Source organism: Astatotilapia calliptera, chromosome 18 (assembly GCF_900246225.1).
Source record: "Astatotilapia calliptera chromosome 18, fAstCal1.2, whole genome shotgun sequence".
In the NCBI taxonomy this organism is placed as follows: Eukaryota; Metazoa; Chordata; class Actinopteri; order Cichliformes; family Cichlidae; genus Astatotilapia; species Astatotilapia calliptera.
In genome coordinates, this window is record NC_039319.1 from 18,571,757 (window position 1) to 18,590,368 (window position 18,612).

General features: G+C 40.2%; 2 protein-coding genes across 2 annotated transcripts; both read right to left on the reverse strand.

The window, feature by feature from the left end:
* Nucleotides 1-132: 132 nt before the first annotated feature.
* On the reverse strand, nt 133-9,226 carry thap4 (THAP domain containing 4). Its single transcript, XM_026148696.1, has 5 exons — nt 8,970-9,226; nt 2,094-2,247; nt 1,660-1,769; nt 891-994; nt 133-762 (listed from the first exon to the last, which is right to left on the reverse strand). The coding sequence occupies exons 1-5, from the start codon at nt 8,992-8,994 to the stop codon at nt 646-648; spliced, it is 510 nt and encodes a 169-aa protein (XP_026004481.1). The 5' UTR covers nt 8,995-9,226; the 3' UTR covers nt 133-645.
* Nucleotides 9,227-9,292: 66 nt separating this feature from the next.
* On the reverse strand, nt 9,293-14,952 carry agxtb (alanine--glyoxylate and serine--pyruvate aminotransferase b). Its single transcript, XM_026148693.1, has 11 exons — nt 14,594-14,952; nt 13,974-14,166; nt 13,785-13,849; nt 12,150-12,250; nt 11,992-12,062; nt 11,821-11,905; nt 11,599-11,697; nt 11,346-11,415; nt 10,322-10,417; nt 9,983-10,111; nt 9,293-9,654 (listed from the first exon to the last, which is right to left on the reverse strand). Exons 1-11 carry the CDS (start codon nt 14,867-14,869, stop codon nt 9,547-9,549), a joined length of 1,293 nt encoding a protein of 430 aa, XP_026004478.1. The 5' UTR covers nt 14,870-14,952; the 3' UTR covers nt 9,293-9,546.
* Nucleotides 14,953-18,612: the final 3,660 nt, after the last annotated feature.

Here is an 18,612-nt window from a genome sequence, read left to right on the forward strand (position 1 = left end):
GTCATCGTGTGTCAGCCTGCAGTGTCTTCTCGTGTTTCCAGCGCCGATGTTGTGTGTTGCAGTGCATTAACACACGCTAATCAGATTTGTATCATCCATCAGGACAGAAACGCATTAATAGACTCAAACAAGCAAAGACAAAATGAGTAATTTAATTTATCCAGCACACGAAGCTCCCCCCACGCAGACATGGATGTCTGTGAGCACATATGTGAAAACAGTGGCCTTAAATAGTCCTTTTTTTTCTACATAGTGCCACTCAGTAAAAGAAAAAACCCCTGAAGCCCACATTCAAAGGACAGTGCAATGTCTCCAGCTGCTTTAGCTTACAATTTTATGATAGTGCAGTGACAGTCACATATAGTACTTCTATTATCTTCACATTGAAATAGCTTTACAGATTAAATATACACCATGAACATCCTGATATTGTCTGTGATGTTTAACTAGTGGTTAAGATTAAGTTTGATTATTTCAGTTCAACAGGTTATACCACAGCCTTTTTACCACATAACAGTATAGAGGTATATCTCTGTAGATTTGTTTATGTTTTTCTTGCACAGCTGGAATTATTGATCGAGTGTTTCCAGATATATTTTTATATCTGGAAACTTATTTCAGTGCATGAGAAGCCCTCCTGCTTGCTCAAGACGATCGACGGTAGGTGATGCGCAAGTGCTGCATCAGGGGCTGGTTGTCTGTTGCCATAGAAACTGTCTGCTCCAGCTTCCCGTCAGACCGGAGCTGAAACACTCTGCAAATCTAAAGAGGGGAAAGCGAGCAGGAGTCACTTTATTGATCACAAGAGGTTTGATGGCCAAGTGTCATATTTAATCCTCTTATTTCTGCAGCTCAGTGAGTGCGTCTTGCAGACTCGGGATTAGCTTTACCTGCTTTACGTAAGGCTCTTTTGCAAAAGAGGTTCGGGCTAGTTGCAGGGACTGCAGGCTCAGCTGCTGCCCTGTCAGCTCTCCCTCCTCGATTTCCACCAGACCTGCAGCAGACGACACAAGGGGTATCGTGTGGGTATTGAAAGAAGGGTAAATCACTGGAAAAAAATAATTAATTTGCCACAAATGTGATCTAATAAAAGCTTTTTATCACTGCAGTAAGCTTTGAAAAAATACTGTTTGAAATAGTTTTCTTTCCTGTGGTTATTGAATGTCATAGCAGGAAAACACAGATGAGTAAAACACATTTACTCGGCCCTGTAAGCTTGAATATCAGGAAAAGCCAGCCAAACGCAATCCAGACATTATTGTGTTGTTTTTTGCACTGAGAGACACTTTTGGTCCCCTAAAGAGGATTTATCCAGAGCAAAAAAAGAAAATTACCAGCACTGTAATAACATTTTTAAACATTTTGTCAGTTCACCTTCATTTAAAAATACTGGTGGCCACCAGTGCTGAGACCAGTGTTACCCCTCAGCCTCCTGGTGGACACATCAATGGTATCAGTTTCAAAATCCTGTGACGACAACACCCCATCAGGCTGTAGGGCCTACAGGCTGTTACTGGTGGTTACTGGTGATGACGAGCGAGGCTGATGCACATTTACAAAAGGTACATCGGGACTCATCACATCACATGACCTTTACAACTGAACCAGAGTCCAATCTGATGAAAAAAAAAAAAGTGAATACAATGACGTGAATTTCACCTGAGTTCTGTGCAATGATGAAGGCCACTCTGTTAGTCCCCGGCTGCATTCGAACAAACCCGCACTCTCTGTGCAGGGGCTTCTTAGACTCGGCATGAAATGCATTGAACCTGTAAAACACGACATCAGTGGGAGATCATGTGACGTCCGGTGACGAGCTCTTGTTATCGGCAGATTTTATTAATTTTATTCCAGTTGAATTTAAATGAAATACACAAACTTAAAACTTACACAAAAGACATTTTCCAGCGTGTTAAACTTAAGCATAATTTATGAGTCTGTTCTCTTGAAACACTGAACTCAAAGTCACACAGTTCACTCGTAAGATATTCTGACGTGCAGAACAGCCAGTGACCTTGCAGTTATATTGACTAAATGTTCCAATCTATAAATATCTGTTATTACTTGATTTGCCACTTCTTCATATAACCTACATGAAGTTGATGACTGGTTGTCCTACATGACTGAAATGCAGCGTCTCTGTGTAACGGAAAGGTTTTATGGTGGGGAAGGAGCCCTCTCCTGGTTCATCACACTCCCAGGTGCCCAGAAGCCATTCCAGAGGGAGGAGGGTGGGGTTCAGCTCCACTGATGGTTAAAAAGATAAAGCACAAGACACAAACAAACAAATTACGCAGCATTACTATAAAAAAAGAAAAGAAAAAAGAAGCTTCATCATGTAATCATGTAACAGAATCATTTTCTGAAGGATTCAAACTGGATTTGTTTGATTTGCTCCTTGGGCAGATAGACTTAAAATCTGAACCATCTTCAGTTAAAAGAAAAATGTCATGGCATGATAATGTTTAATACCAAATATATTTAACAGAAGCTCTCTTTAATCAAAAAGATTAGGATTTTTAAACTCTTTAAACTTCCACTAGAATTTTTTCTTATTACTTAAAAAAAACAGTCAGAAAGTCAAGCACAGAACACGTTTTTGTGTATCAGATGGGCAGAGATAAAAGCAAACTGCACACACTTTGTTAAGTAAAATAACCCACGCTCTTTGTTTAACTACGTGCAGACTCAAAGACCATTTAGAGGCAGGGAAAAAACCTCCGACAGGAACGTTCAAACTTGCATACATCTATTTTTAGGGAACCAGAAGAAGGAAAACACAACACTACATGCCAAACAGTAGCTTCCATCCAAAATGGCTTTAAAAGAAGGAGCTTTTTGGCCAGTTTCAACAAATGTGGAGATTTTGTAGCAAGAAAAAGAAGTCTGAGGCTAAATCCCAGGAAAATATGTCACATTTAGAGAAATGGGTATAATAGAGAGCCAGATACTTGGACAGGCAGACTTTACCAGAGAGAAATGTTCCCAAGCAAAAAAAGATGAGCTAAATTTGTCACGTCATTCAATGCAGTGGAACAAAGCATTAAAAACAAATTAAGATTTACTGAGACTGATAATATCCACAAATTACTCTTAATCAATTTTAGGAAGCATGATGTACATGGCATGCATTGTCTCCAAGCAAACCGCCAACAAACATGACTGGGTAAAGAAAACAAAACTATATCTATCTATCTATCTATCTATCTATCTATCTATCTATCTGTATGGAGAGAGAGAGAGAGAGAGAGAGCGAGAGCGAGAGCGAGAGAGAGAGAGAGAGAGCCTGAGAGGTTTTGCAAAGAATAATTGGAGAAACTCCCCAACAGTAGGTGTGCCAAGCTTGTAGCATCAAGCTCAGAGACTTGAGGCTGTAATTACTGGCAAAGGGGCTCAAGCTAACTTTTTTTTTTCTCCACATTTTTTTTCCGGGTAGAATTTTGAACACTGGATTTAATCCATGTTGTAAAAAGGCTGTAACTTGATAAAATGTAGAATAAGTGAAGTGCTGTAAATACTTTCTGGATGCACTGTAAGCAAAATTATTGTAGTCACCACATAGGAAGGAGGAGACATCTGTTAATTATTTTATTAACTGTAACCCTTATTTTCCAACTCTTTACAATGTCACAGCTTTTTAAGCTGTAATAATAAAATGATGATTTTAAGGCAAATGACTGGAGTGTAAATGTGCCAGTTTGTGAAGGGGAATATCCGCTGCATAGTGGAACTCTTCATGGTGACTCGAGCGCACTACAAATCTCTGGCATTACAGCAAAGCTGCTTTTTCCATAAACTCACCGTTTCCCATTTTCTTTGTGATGTTCAGCCATGTTTTAGATGTTACAACACCTCTTTATTTGAGCTTTGAGAATTAAAGTTTACCACCATCTTCTGATACCTTAGGGTATTTACAACCAGGTGAAACCAGTGGAAGAATCCATGGACAACACAATACTGCTGGAGGAACATTACCTACAAAACAACCTGAAACCAGCTAAGCAACAATTATTATGCAGAAACATGCATGTTCTATTGAAATTACACAACAGGGAATGAAAGCGTGGCAGTAAGGTAGCATGCATAGTGCTGTTAATTATCTGAAAGCAATATTCCTGGTGGAAAAAAAAAAGTTTTTCTTTAAACTAACGATACTTTCCAGTACCACATTACCAAATCAAAAGTCTCATAGTTTATCACAAGATAAACTTCACCATTACTGGCTATTTCAATTTGAGGAATTGAACAATGTGATGTGATCCAATAATATAAAAATTCATTTTAAAACACTACCTCTCAATCAAGTAAAATAAACTGCAAAAAAGGTTTTGATGATTTGGAAATAAGTGAAGCTGCATTTATGAATAACACAATATGAGAACATAATCTGGTCCCTTTCATTGGCATTCTGGATAAAGCAGAGGCAAGTCAAACAAGATGGTAAATGGAAATTTCCAATCTCACTAAAACCTCGAAGCACCTTACAATATGAGCCATTCACGTGTCACACAGGGACACTTCAATGTGAAGAAGGTCAATTCCTGAGCCAAAGCATAGAGGAGCTTTCTGCTTTAAGTTCTGTTTTTCCTTTGAGTTTGCAGTGTGAGTCTGGTCAGGTTTAAGTACCTAAACTACTCAGTAGGATTTAGTGGAGAAAAAAAGAAAAAGAAAACAGGTCATGGAATTTGATAAAATATGTCCTTTCAACAAGCTAAACGACATCCTACTGGTTTTGTGGACAGAAAGCCTTGAAGGTCATCTTCTTCTAAAAGTGCAGCTGAGGTGTATCATCATAGGGAAAGGGCTGAGCGTGGAAGAAAGTCAACTAAGGCTGCACGCTACGAGAGCGAAACAGTAAACACATCAAAAGAAATTCACTATTTTTCCATTAGAGACAAGAAGTGGTGGCTGGGGTACCACTGTGCCCATTCTGAGAAATGAATGTTAAACCAGTCTCTGAACGAAATCACTTTATTTACCTACACGCCCTCTCTTATTATTCTTGCTTGGTGTCTTAGGTCCTCCCTTAGAGGTGCGAGAAAAATACGGCAACGCAACAGGCATTTAACGTGTTATTTTAAAGCAACGTCAATTTGAAAACACAGCTAGAGTTAGTGCTCCTCCTAAACAATAGAATTTAATTTATCTTCACACCCATGCTACAGACTCTGTTAAGTGAACTGAAGAACCCGTTTAGCTGCCCTCAGTGTTCCAACTTAAACACCTTTGATTCTTCTCCACTTGTCTCTCTGGTTTCTAAAATTTACCAGTCCCTTATATAGTTTCACAGCTGATCTTATGTTTTACCAGCTCCGTGTTTTTTCACCTGTTCACTTGGTGGATTTCAACGGCACCATTTAAAACGTGCAGAAAATGCAGCACACGTGCCTCATGGGTCCACTTCTGCACCCAGAGTGATATCTTTTGTTTTTCTCGTGATTTGCCTTTGCAATCTGAGACAAATATTTATGTAGTGTCTCCTTCCATATGTGTGTATAGCTGCAATCGTGCATACTGGTTCATAATTGTGGTTTAAGGCAACTTTTTTTTTCTTTGAATTTGTTGTAAAGGTGGACTGACTTTTGTAAGTACCCTTTAAAATTTACATTTAACGGGTATTAGTGTTGATTTTAGTTTAGTGGACACAGTCTGTATGATGTTGTTTTTTAATGACATAGCAAAGTGACTTAAGCCAAATGCTGACTTGACAAAGTTGGTTGTCCATCCAGTTCATCTACTCTGGTCCCAACCCTGTTGTTCACAACCGTTATGAATTTCAACTGCAGGTTTGAGAGAACGAGTTGCAGCAAGAAAGCCATTGCTAAGATGCCAGAATAAAACAAAGGGACTTGCCTGGGCCATGAAACACCGCTATTGGAGTACTGAAGACTGGAAGAAGGTATTATGGACTGATGAATCAAAATTTGGAACCTTTGCTTCATCACACAGGATCTTTGTACAGCTTCGAGTAGGCAAAAGGATGGTTCCACAGTGTGTGGCATCAACTGTCAAACATGGAGGAGGAAGTGTGATGGTCTGGGGCTGTTTTGTTGGATCCAAGGTCGGTGACTTGTACAGAGTAAGAGGCACCCTGAACCCAAACAGCTACCACAGCATTCTGCAGTGCCCTTTGGTATGTGCCTAGTATGTGCCTACAGCAAGATAATGACCGAAAACAAACCCAGTGTCTGGGCTAGTAATCAACAATGTAATCAATAGTAATCAACAATAGGGCCGTAATGATGCACTGAATACAGATCTTGATTCAAATGTGCTGTATTCATTTAGTCTCACATTAGAGCAAAGAACTCCACATGCATTAATCAGCGCATGCTTGATTGTGCACACATGGTCAGCACTCGCATCTAAACTGCAAAATATTTACCGTTCAGCTGTGTGCAGGACCTCAAAGTTATTTCAGATCTTCGCTGCACTGCTGCGTCTCAGCGCACTAAAGGTCAGCTCTGCTGCGTAATTCTCTTTGGCCTCGTTGAGCCACTCCTGCGAAAATGCCTCCAGACCTGCAGGTCAGGTCACAGTGAGGTATCCAGGTCGAGCAGTGACCCACATTTGGGAGCTGCTCTCGTAAAGGGTTTATGCCTCACTGTTCCTTAGTAGTTTCTTGTGGGATTTCTGTTACTGAATCTTATATGTAGGAGGTGGTTCTTGAAGCTGAAATTTTCCATCCATTCGCTTCCGCTTATCCTTTTCAGGGTCGCGGGGGGCGCTGGAGCCTATCCCAGCTGTCATAGGGCGAAAGGCGGGGTACACCCTGGACAGGTCGCCAGTCTGTCGCAGGGCCAACACACAGGGACAGACAACAATTCACACTCACATTCACTCGCACATTCACACCTAGTGGCAATTTGGATTATCCAATTAACCTATCCCCACAAGCTGCATGTCTTTGGACGGTGGGAGGAAGCCGGAGTACCCGGGGAGAACATGCAAACTCCAGACCCCGGCCTGATGGTGGAATTGAACTCAGGACCTTCTTGCTGTGAGGCAACAGTGCTAACCACCATGCCACCGTGCTGCTCAGCTGAAATTTTAGTAAAAAAAACAAAAACAAGACAAGACAAAACAAAACAAAACAAAACAAAACAAAAAAATCCACCTCTTTGTCCAATGCTTTGCTGTTGTCATAGAAAATAAAAGGGCACTAATGCAGTCAGGGAGCCTTATTAGCTTTTAAAACACATTTATATATTTCCATCCAGGAGGAACGAGCCTTCAATAATAATAATGATAATAATGATAATAATTAAAAAAAAAAAAAAAATAAAAAATAAAAAAAATCACACTGCATCCTACACTACAGTTGCGCTGTCCTGTGACAAGACTTTGAAAGTGCATGATGAATCTTCTCTGAATATGCTACATCGCTGGTCAAACCAAAGCCCTGCGTGACCGGCTCATTTGGTTTAATGATGGAGGGCAAGAAGGCAGAAGTGGTGTCCCACAGGAAGAAAAAGAGAGAGATAACTGAAGCAATTTTGGATGCTCAGGGCTCTAGAGTGTGACCAATTTGGTTGCACATGCGACCTAATTTCTCAATGGTGCAACTAAAAAAAAAATCCTAGGTCCAACCGGTGCGACCAGCCGTTCAAATAAAAAAAGAAAAAAGAAAAGTATCCTAAACTGTGAAAGTCTCTGTGTGGTCAGACACACATTTTGCCCATATCGTGGTCTAAACCAGTCAGAGTCAAAATTGAATCGAATCGTACTGATTATATAAATCATTGACAATACCCAGTCCTAGTAAAGAGCCTAGGCTGTGGATGTAGCTGTGGGTAATGAGAAAAGAACGATTTATAACTTTTTTATTAAGTTAAGGCCCGATCCATGTGAAATTCACAGCCAGTGCTCTGACACGGAACCATCAACCTCTCAGGTTATGCCTAACACTGGTCTGGAGACGGCATCAGATAGTGAGCCACATACGATCGACTCCGAGCCAGACCCCACTGAAAGTAAAAGGGGGAAAGTGTATATGTAGTGTATTTCAAAGAGAGTGGTTTGACCCGTTTCCCTGGCTAAGATACAGTAAAGCTGACAACATGATGAACTGCTTTTACTGTCATGAGTTTGGAAAGACCATGGCAGTCCTGCTAATACGTTCCAAATCGAAACGCTAAAAACGCACAGTGTATCCTGAAAACACATTATATGATGTGATAAATGCACTACCCAAGTGTCCCCTCTCCCCATGCCTTTTTGCAGCAGGCAGCAGCAAACAGGCCTTCAGAGGAGTCCGAGATGATGATTACGTTTGACATTGCCTACAATATTGCCAAAGAGTGCCAAAGCACTTAAGCACAAGCACTTTTTCAGTAACTTATCTTTCTGGTAGAACTGTGCTCCAAATAAAGAATTACAAATCAATATTGTCTGTATGGACAGAATTTTTTTCAAGTGAACATGTAAAACTGTGGGGTTAAGAGATTCGGTTGAAAAATTTGGATGCACCTCACATTTGTGCTGGTGCACCTAAGAAAAAAGTCTAGAGCCCTGCACTAGGTGGCGTAATGTTGCTGCAAACGAAGGTCTTCGTTTTACAACAACCTCTCATGTAAATCGAAACCTTAAATCTAAACGCTGTTGATATGAAAGATAAAACTGAGGACTTGTCCTCGCAGGACCGTCACAGGAGCAGCTCGGTCCTTCCGGTGGTAGTTTGTTTACTGTTAACGAGGCTAACTTTGAAGTTAGCTTGGTTAAGTTAAAGATAGAAAAATAACTGTGCAGTTGGCTTGAGTTAAAGTGCAAAGAGAGTTCGAATGACACGAAAACAAAGATACTACCCTTATAAACGTCTGATCCTTTATAAGTAACATTAAAAGTCAGCACAGTTAGCTTGTGCTTACAGGAGCTGATGACGATTGAGAATAATACTACCAGTATTAAACTGTTAAAATGTTGTTGTTGTTGTTTTTTCAATTTAAAATAAAAATAAAAAAATAACCTACCCGTGTTATTGACAGGACAGGCCATTAATTAAGGAGGCTACAGTCGGTTTCGGAACAGCCAAACTTAGCCAGTACTACAGAAACGTCACTCCACGCACAGCGCGGTGTTGACGCAGAATGATGTAGATTTACGCAAGGCATCCTGGGAAACGTAGTATGCACAGAGAAGTACTCCCTTCTTTTTCTTCTTTCGTCTGCTCCCTTTAGGGGTCGCCACAACGGATCATTTGAATCCACCTCATCCTGTCCCTAGCGTCCTCCTCTGTCACACCAGTCCAGCTGTCATTCCTCTTCTCTCCAGAGCATACCATGCAGAACAGGTGTTTGATAAAATAAAGCTCACTTTATTGACATTTTCAGTGCACTCACCATGGGCCCAATAATATCTGTTTATTTATTTCATCATTAGCCTACTTATACAAGAAAAAACTGTGTTTTTCTAAAATCCCTGTAGTCATAAAAGCATTCCCAAAATGTATGCACAGTTCCAACTGTCCTTCATACGGACACTGAGTGTTCTTTTCTTTAAATTCCCTAATGAATTAGTACATAGTCAGTGGTTTAGGAATATAAGCTCTTAAGGCTTGCTTTTTTTGCAGTTTTTCAGAGCATCTGCCAGGGCGTGCAGTGCCATGTCAGCATTAGTCTTCTCACAGTTGTATCCCATCAATCCAATCCTCATCACCTAATTAAATGAGAGATGGAAAGCACATTACATGAGTATACTCTGCAGCAATTCAGCAGGATGATTCAGAAAGCTGCTCAGACACCAAAGTGATGACTTTGCTGTTGTTAAAAAGCCATTGTAATTAAACCTGTCACACAGTACCTGGAAATGGTCCTTAAACATTATATCTTTGTTTGTCTGGATTAGTTTGATTCAAGACAAGATATGCATGTTAATTTAAGAGAAAAGGACAACAGGACAGGAAGCTGAAAAGCTAGAACGCCCTGAAACTACTACTACACATCAGAATTAGTTACCACCAATAATGACTGTAAAATTAACTCACCATGCCAATGGAAGGGCCCAGTCCTCCTGTCATCTCCATGTGGTGATGTTTCATGATATATGTCAGCATCTCCCTCCAGTCGTAGCCTTCAGGGATAGCAATGGTGGTGACGGAGGGAAGCCTCAAATCCTGCAGGACACATATAAAAAATGGCTTTCGTCGCAACACAAGGAAAACTGCTCCAGTGAGTTTAAAAGCAACACAAATATAAAGCTAAGTTGTACAGTGTTGTTTTGTTTGTCTCTATTATTTTGTTTCATGTAAATATCCCCTTTATTCTCTCTGTGTATCTATGTTTTCATGGCACCATGATGCTATTTTCTTGCATTTCTGTCTCACTCTTTCGGGGACGAATAGCTTGAGGCCCAGATCCTCCAGTCCTCTGTACAGGTAGGCTGCTACCTCCTTGTGCTTCTTCCAGGACTCCTCCAGCCCCTAGAGGGAGACAAAGATTTATTGTGTTTAGAAATAAATAACTAAAAGGGTAGGGACTTGATCATTGATAGTGTTCCTGTCAGTAATACCAACTCAGAGGTTACTAAACAGACAACGATTATAACATTTATTTTGTTTGACTGGGATCACTCAGATGCCTGGAGTCTAAAAGATCATGTAACTACCAAAGGAAGCATGCACATTTTGCCTCACATAATTTACTCCATTAGTTAGCACAAACATAAAAGAGAAGGCAGTTCACTCACTAAAATACTGACTGTATAACATACTTTTCAGTTAGATAATTTCAAAAGACAACTCACATCCTCAGTTCTCAAAAAGCTGGGGCACTGTGCATTAATTGGCAACAGATCAGTAACATGATTGGGTATAAAAAGAGCATCTTAGAGAGCAACATATGTTTCCATGGCTTCATATTAGCAGAGCCCTGCAGTCCAGACTTGTGACTAAACATCATGAAACAAAAGACATGACAAAGAAGAGCCAGGACGGTCGAGGAGCTAGAATATGATATTAGACAAAAATGGGGCAGCCTTCCTCTTGGTCTCTTTAGTTGTCAGACGCTTATAGGCGGCTTTTAAAAGAAGGGATGCTACACAGTGATAAACAGTACCCTATCCCAATTTTGTTGAGACATGTTGCTGCCATCAAATTAAAAAATTACCCTCTTTTCATAAAATGGTCCATTTTGTCAGTTTAAACACTTGATATGTTTTCTGTGTTCTGCTGTGAATGAAAAATGGCTTTATGATACTGTAAATCATTGCATTCTGTTTTTATTTGTACTTTGCATAGTTTCCGAAACCTTTTTGGAAATCTGTGTTGTATACAAAGAATAACAGTATCTAGAAATTACAGATTTTTTGTTCAGAAATGTGACTGAAGAAGTTGGGAAATATCCCTTTACCCTCTCAGCAAGAATGGCCAGACTCTCTCTCAGGGCGAAGAATCCAGACACTGGACCGGTGTGGTGGTATCTAAAAGCCACATGACACAATGACACTTTTACAATTCAAGGTTTAGTAGCTTGAATAATATTTTTGAATTTTTTTTTCTCATTCTAGGAGTTTTCCTGCAACATTTAACTTTAAACTAAAGTTTAGAGGGTATTTGGAACTACCAACAATCAGCTTGTAATCAGTTATCTGCTGTGGACTTACACCCTTGCTGGTTTGCCATCGCAGCCCCAGTAGTTGGACAGATGTGTCATATCAAAGAGGTAGGAGACTGGTTTTGTTTTCCTGTTAAACATCTTGTGGCTGTGCAGAGGAGATAGCATTGCCTGAACTACTTTTTGCTTTTTTGTGTGTTTTTTATTTTAAATATTTGTAACAATTTAGGATAAGATGCATGCATAACCACTCCACCGTCTCCCTCCTTACCATGCTCTGTCATTAAAAGAGATGGGTGCTGTACCAGGAGGTGCATTCAGAGCCTTTTGAGAACCAGAGTAGAGGATATCGATATCTGGAAACACAATAAAAGACGGATTAAATCCCACACAGGCGCATCTGATGGTAGGAGAGGAAGTTGATCTTTCATCACCGCCTTACTTTGCTTGTCCATAAAGATTGGTGCCGCACCGAGTGAAGCGACTGTGTCGACCAGGAAAAGGCAGTCATGTCTGCGCGAGATGTAACAATGAGGAGTGAGAAATATGACACTATAATCTGTTATGCGCTGTTTTAGACTGATGTGGTGGGAGGCTCACTTTCTGCAGATGTCTCCAATGCCATCAACTGGGTGACACAGACCAGCAGAGGACTCCCCGTGTGTGAGGAAAAACAGGACAGGCTTGTGCTTTTTTATGGCCTACGGCGAGATGTGAAGACAAATTTAATCATGTGTGCATGGTGTAAGTGAATCTTAGTGATTTACCCAACTTAACCCTTACATACTGTTCAAATTTCATGCCTTCACAGATTTGTTTCAGCCACGCCAGGCTTTCCCTCATAATATACAAAATTTTAAAGTACAGCTCTATTTAGGATGTATCGATAGCCTGTCTGACATAAATAGATGATTAAACCTTAGTTAATGTTTCAGAAGTTTTATAGCACCCTTTTTTGTAGAAAAAAACATCTACTATCACATAATACCATTTCTCTAAGGCATGAAGACACTAACAGCCATAATGATTTGAATATATTTTATTGAAAGTGACTATGGTAAGAACATCCTGAAATGCTAGGATTTCTTATACAACTCTTTATAACCATTACAACACTCATCACTGCTATATGATTAAAAAATCTCAATCACTACCATATATTATATAATACCATAACAATGAATATTAACAATATTCATTTAACATTAATTAAAACTTTGAACACAAAATGTGCTTATTACAAACTAGTCTGTTTGTTCACAGCAGTGACAGGAGTGCGTGGGACCTGCACATGTGTTCACACACTCTCTGAAATGGCAGCTCAGGTGCCTTTATTATCTCATGATGCCCTTCAGGCCTATTTTGGTCTTGGTCTCTGTTCTAATCTCACTTAGGGCAGAATAAATAGATTTTAATAATCATGGGTGGCATGCTTGCAGGTGTAAATGTAACATATTTTCCATTATTTAGAGTTTGTCTTACTGTCCACTCAAAGTGCTTTGAACTGAAAGTTACACTTTAACTATTCATTATAACAAATACCTCATATACTTATGGCCAGTGTAGAGTCACCAGTTAACCTAACATTGATGTCTTTGGACTGCAGGAGTATCCCAGAATACCAAGGAGACCATGCAACATGCACCCCAGCCAGGATTTAAACCAGGAATCTTTTTTTCTGTGGGGCAACAGTGCTAACCACCCTATTTTAAATCTTGTGTCAAGGCACCATGTCTAAATTCACCCTCTGACCACTCTAGGTTTTTTTTCCAATTGTGCACAAAATATCACTGAATACTGCAAAGCTTGTTTTTACTACTTCACTGTTTTGAGATCCCCTCCACGATCCTTCACAGACCAGCAGGACAATTCTGGTGACAGTGTCAGAGGACAGTGTCATGGTCAACCTTTAACTCTGTCACCACTGGCCCATACAAAAATACAGACAGACGTGTATTTTTTGTGTCTTTGTGCACACAGACATGAAACACACACACTTGGCAAGTACAGTTTCACAATTTCAAGATTCCCTAAAACCAACGTTTTCCTTTATTTGACCAACACTGACATTTTACAATACTCGCTTTAGGTATATTCATCAAAGTTAGGGCAGAAAGAAAAGACTTGAACAATATGTAAGGATTAAAAATCTCACCTTTAGCATCATGGGCTCGGGCGGATATTTTTATTTTATTTTATAGTAATAATTTCTCCTTCAACAATATCTTTAAATACCTGCTCAATTTCCGTATTGGTGAAATATCCTCCAGGCGTTTTTACCATTCTTTGTACATTGGCACCTACAGATAAAAACATATTCTCTGTAAGCTACTGAATAAATACATAAATTGGCTAATAGTTAAACAATCGGTATCAATGTAGTGTACTTATTAAGTGTGCGTAAACCTGTGCGTAAACGCTTACCCATCCTCTCTGCAATTTCTGCAACGCGCTCTCCCCAGATCCCGTTGATGGCTATGAGCACGCTCTCTCCGGGCTCCACCGTGTTGAATACCGCACACTCCATAGCCGCGTGCCCGGAGCCGCTCATAGCTATAGTCATGTTGTTCTCTGTCTGAAAGGCATACTGGATTCCTTTCTTGATGTCATTCATGATCTGTGACACGAAGTGAAAATTGGAAATAATTTCAAGTTTAATTTGTCAGGAATGGTCACTGTTGACGCTCAGGTGGGCTGTGCGTAATTACGCACAAGCTTATGTCCTAAGGATACATTTGGTCTTTTGTTGTTGTTGTTTTTAAAAATAAATTTTAACATGAAAAAAAGACAGAGAAGAATTTTTGGTCTGAGTTATTTGTGTGCCAAAAACAACTTAAAATCAAAAATTTCAATCTAATAAAGCAATTTTAGTGGTAAAAATGATGATTAGGCCTTGCCAAAGCAAAGATGGAAAACAAAAATATCCACTGGTCACAAACTTACAGAGCTAGTCCAGATTCACCACATTAGGAAGCCGTTCCTATTTCCCAGATAAAAATAATTTGAATTTCCAGTATAAATTAACTCAAACAAAAAGCACTTACCTCATACATTTCTGGGTGCAGATGACCAATTATTGGTCTGGACCCTGCAGCTAAGATGCGTGGAGGAACGTTCGACGGTCCCGGTCCGAACAGGTAACGAAGAGGCACCTCCAGTGGTCGCAGCATGCATGCCGGCGGCGGTATAGTGACGGAGGACATGGAGCGGTCCTGGCGCAGCAGCACTGGCGCGCTCCTCGCGGCCAGCGGACCTTCGAGGGCCGCTGATGTCTGCTGGGCGAGCAGGGCGCCCCGGCTGAACAATGCCCGCTGCATCATGGCTGATGACCCGATACTGAGAAGCTTGCGCCCGGTGAGGTCACTTATGCGAGACAGTTAGACTGAACCGGAGTGTGTGACAAGGTGAAGATTTAAAACAAACAGGTCTTTGACCTGCTGGCCACGAAGTGTTGTGCGTCACACTTAAGGGTTGGCATCTTGTGCATGACGACACACCAAATAGCAATGCATGTAGTAATGAGAATGTACTGTTCTACACATTTATTTATTATAGCCTAGTTTTTGTAGCTTCCTGTTCTCATGCTAGAGATAGTGGAAGCTTTTAAACTTTTTTTTAACGTTTTAAACTTTAAACTTTAAGCCTCTCATATCATAATTTTATAAGGGCCTTTTAATGTTGGAAAAACTATATGTGGAGATTAAAAACCATTTTGGGAAACCTTTCATTGCATTAGTAATAAACGTGTGTGGGTAGAACTATTAAACATCCTAGTGACACAAGTTATTCAATACTGTTTAGTGTAATTTATACTTAAGTTATGTCTGGCCAAGACTGTCCTGTAAAGACTCAGAGGTCTACTACAGCTTTTACAGTTTGGATCCACCACAACTGGTTTTGGTGACTCATTTCTGGTCTAAATCAACACACTTGACTCTTGAACTATGTGGAAAAATGAAGTCCTACACTTGTCAGCTTAGAACCAGTTGAGGTGAGTTTGTAGGTTAGTTGATTTTGTAACTGCAAGTATTCAGTCTGTAAAGAGGAGTTTCCTCTCAGAGAGCCAATCTGCTCTCTCAGAGGAAGAAGTGGGGCAGGGAAACAAACAGCCACACACCTACCAACCCACCCACCCACCCATCCACTCATATGAACACAACATACTCCAACAAACAACTCGGGCTTATTATCTAATGTGTATGAGTATTGACATATGCTATTATGTGGGGTCGTTGTCTTGATAAGAAACAAAAATATAAATGATCATATGGTTATTACACAAGTGTTTTCTTGTTTCCAAACAGAACAGCAACCTATAGATTTACTGGATATCGGAAATCCAGATAAAGGAGGCAGGATAGAGATATTATATTTTTAAATTAAGAAAAAAAAGTTGTTATAACTTTCAGAGCTACTGGGCACTCTTCACTGCTTCCTCCAAGCTGAACCTCAACATATCTTATTTGTAGTGAAACAGCGTCTATGCTTCAAGCAACAGATGCATATTGGACAGCAATTTCCAAAGCATTAAGTTGAACATATAACTTGATCAGGAGTTGTTCTGTCTGACTTTATAAACGTTTCTACAAATTGACTACAAATATAATCTAGTGTTTGATTCCTTTGCTTTACTTTGACTAATTCTGCAGCATTTCTCAGTTTTTCTTCAGCAGGGTCAGTAGAAGGTTCTGGGTAAATAATTAAACCACTCGTAAATAGGTGGACTTGGTTTATCCTATCACTGGCCTTTGCACTGGACCCAACACTCAAAATCCACTAAAACAGAGCAGCAGGAGGAGGAGGAGCAGGGGAATGATCAACAAAATAAAGACTGTGAGCTCCTTCCCATCTAACCACAGTTAGACTTTTTGAAAATGGCTGTTTTTATGTTTACTAATAATCACAATACTTGCTAACAGTTGTGATGAGAAAGTAGACCCTTAAACATGATTTTTATCACAGTCCAGTGCAGCCAATAGCATGCTATATTTTACTTGAAGCATGTATATTTTTCCCCTCAGTCTGTACTTTACCCCATTCACTTCCCCAAAACATCATGGGTGACCAACTCCTGCACTGGGGTGGACCCTGATAAGTTCTGATTGATTGCACCCTTGATTCTGCTTATGGGTCAGACTCTGTATTGATTGTCTGATTGATTCAGGTGAGGGAGGTGAAAAGGAGAACTACACAAGTTTACAGTGTCAACACAAGTACAGGAAGTGCAGAATTATTAGGCAAGTTGTATTTTTGAGGAATAATTTTATTATTGAACAACAACCATGTTCTCAATGAACCCAAAAAATTCATTAATATCAAAGCTGAATGTTTTTGGAAGTAGTTTTTAGTTTGTTTTTAGTTTTAGCTATTTTAGGGGGATATCTGTGTGTGCAGGTGACTATTACTGTGCATAATTATTAGGCAACTTAACAAAAAACAAATATATACCCATTTCAATTATTTATTTTTACCAGTGAAACCAATATAACATCTCCACATTCACAAATATACATTTCTGACATTCAAAAACAAAACAAAAACAAATCAGCGACCAATATAGCCACCTTTCTTTGCAAGGACACTCAAAAGCCTGCCATCCATGGATTCTGTCAGTGTTTTCATCTGTCCACCATCAACATTGCGTGCAGCAGCAACCACAGCCTCCCAGACACTGTTCAGAGAAGTGTACTGTTTTCCCTCCTTGTAAATCTCACATTTGATGATGGACCACAGGTTCTCAATGGGGTTCAGATCAGGTGAACAAGGAGGCCATGTCATTAGTTTTTCTTCTTTTATACCCTTTCTTGCCAGCCACGCTGTGGAGTACTTGGATGCGTGTGATGGAGCATTGTCCTGCATGAAAATCATGTTTTTCTTGAAGGATGCAGACTTCTTCCTGTACCACTGCTTGAAGAAGGTGTCTTCCAGAAACTGGCAGTAGGACTGGGAGTTGAGCTTGACTCCATCCTCAACCCGAAAAGGCCCCACAAGCTCATCTTTGATGATACCAGCCCAAACCAGTACTCCACCTCCACCTTGCTGGCGTCTGAGTCGGACTGGAGCTCTCTGCCCTTTACCAATCCAGCCACGGGCCCATCCATCTGGCCCATCAAGACTCACTCTCATTTCATCAGTCCATAAAACCTTAGAAAAACCAGTCTTGAGATATTTCTTGGCCCAGTCTTGATGTTTCAGCTTGTGTGTCTTGTTCAGTGGTGGTCGTCTTTCAGCCTTTCTTACCTTGGCCATGTCTCTGAGTATTGCACACCTTGTGCTTTTGGGCACTCCAGTGATGTTGCAGCTCTGAAATATGGCCAAACTGGTGGCAAGTGGCATCTTGGCAGCTGCACGCTTGACTTTTCTCAGTTCATGGGCAGTTATTTTGCGCCTTGGTTTTTCCACACGCTTCTTGCGACCCTGTTGACTATTTTGAATGAAACGCTTGATTGTTCGATGATCACGCTTCAGAAGCTTTGCAATTTTGAGACTGCTGCATCCCTCTGCAAGATATCTCACTATTTTTGACTTTTCTGAGCCTGTCAAGTCCTTCTTTTGACCCAATTTGCCAAAGGAAAGGACGTTGCCTAATAATTATGCACACCTGATATAGGGTGTTGATGTCATTAGACCACACCCCTTCTCATTACAGAGATGCACATCACCTAATATGCTTAATTGGTAGTAGGCTTTCGGGCCTATACAGCTTGGAGTAAGACAACATGCATGAAGAGGATGATGTGGACAAAATACTCATTTGCCTAATAATTATGCACTCCCTGTATTTTGTCCTCTGAGTCCAAACAAAAAGTACACAGTTAAAAAACAGCCTTGCATGTGATTCAGGCATGGAAAAGCTTCACAGCCATTTGTCTGAGATCCCCTGCTTCAGTTAGTTGCCAACAAATTTTACAATTAGCTACACTCTGCTCAGCACCTCTTCTCTCTGTATGTCTGTATCACTCTCTGGGATGAGTCTCAAAACAATGATTAATGTGAAAGTAAAGCTTGGTGAAAGCATTCTTTAGGGATGTGTCCACTTTTAGGATGGGAATAAATATTTTTT

Excerpts from the sequence above, each read along its gene's own strand:
- thap4 (XM_026148696.1), bottom strand. The coding sequence starts at position 8,994 with ATGGCCTGTCCTGTCAATAACACGG. Across the intron at positions 2,248-8,969 it reads CTGTCCTGTCAATAACACGG|TGGAGCTGAACCCCACCCTC; the intron begins GTAGGTTATTTT and ends TTTAACCATCAG. Across the intron at positions 995-1,659 it reads CATCATTGCACAGAACTCAG|GTCTGGTGGAAATCGAGGAG; the intron begins GTGAAATTCACG and ends CGTCTGCTGCAG.
- agxtb (XM_026148693.1), bottom strand. The coding sequence starts at position 14,869 with ATGATGCAGCGGGCATTGTTCAGCCGGGGCGCCCTGCTCGCCCAGCAG. Across the intron at positions 12,063-12,149 it reads ATTGGAGACATCTGCAGAAA|ACATGACTGCCTTTTCCTGG; the intron begins GTGAGCCTCCCA and ends CATCTCGCGCAG. Across the intron at positions 11,906-11,991 it reads AATCTTTATGGACAAGCAAA|ATATCGATATCCTCTACTCT; the intron begins GTAAGGCGGTGA and ends TTGTGTTTCCAG.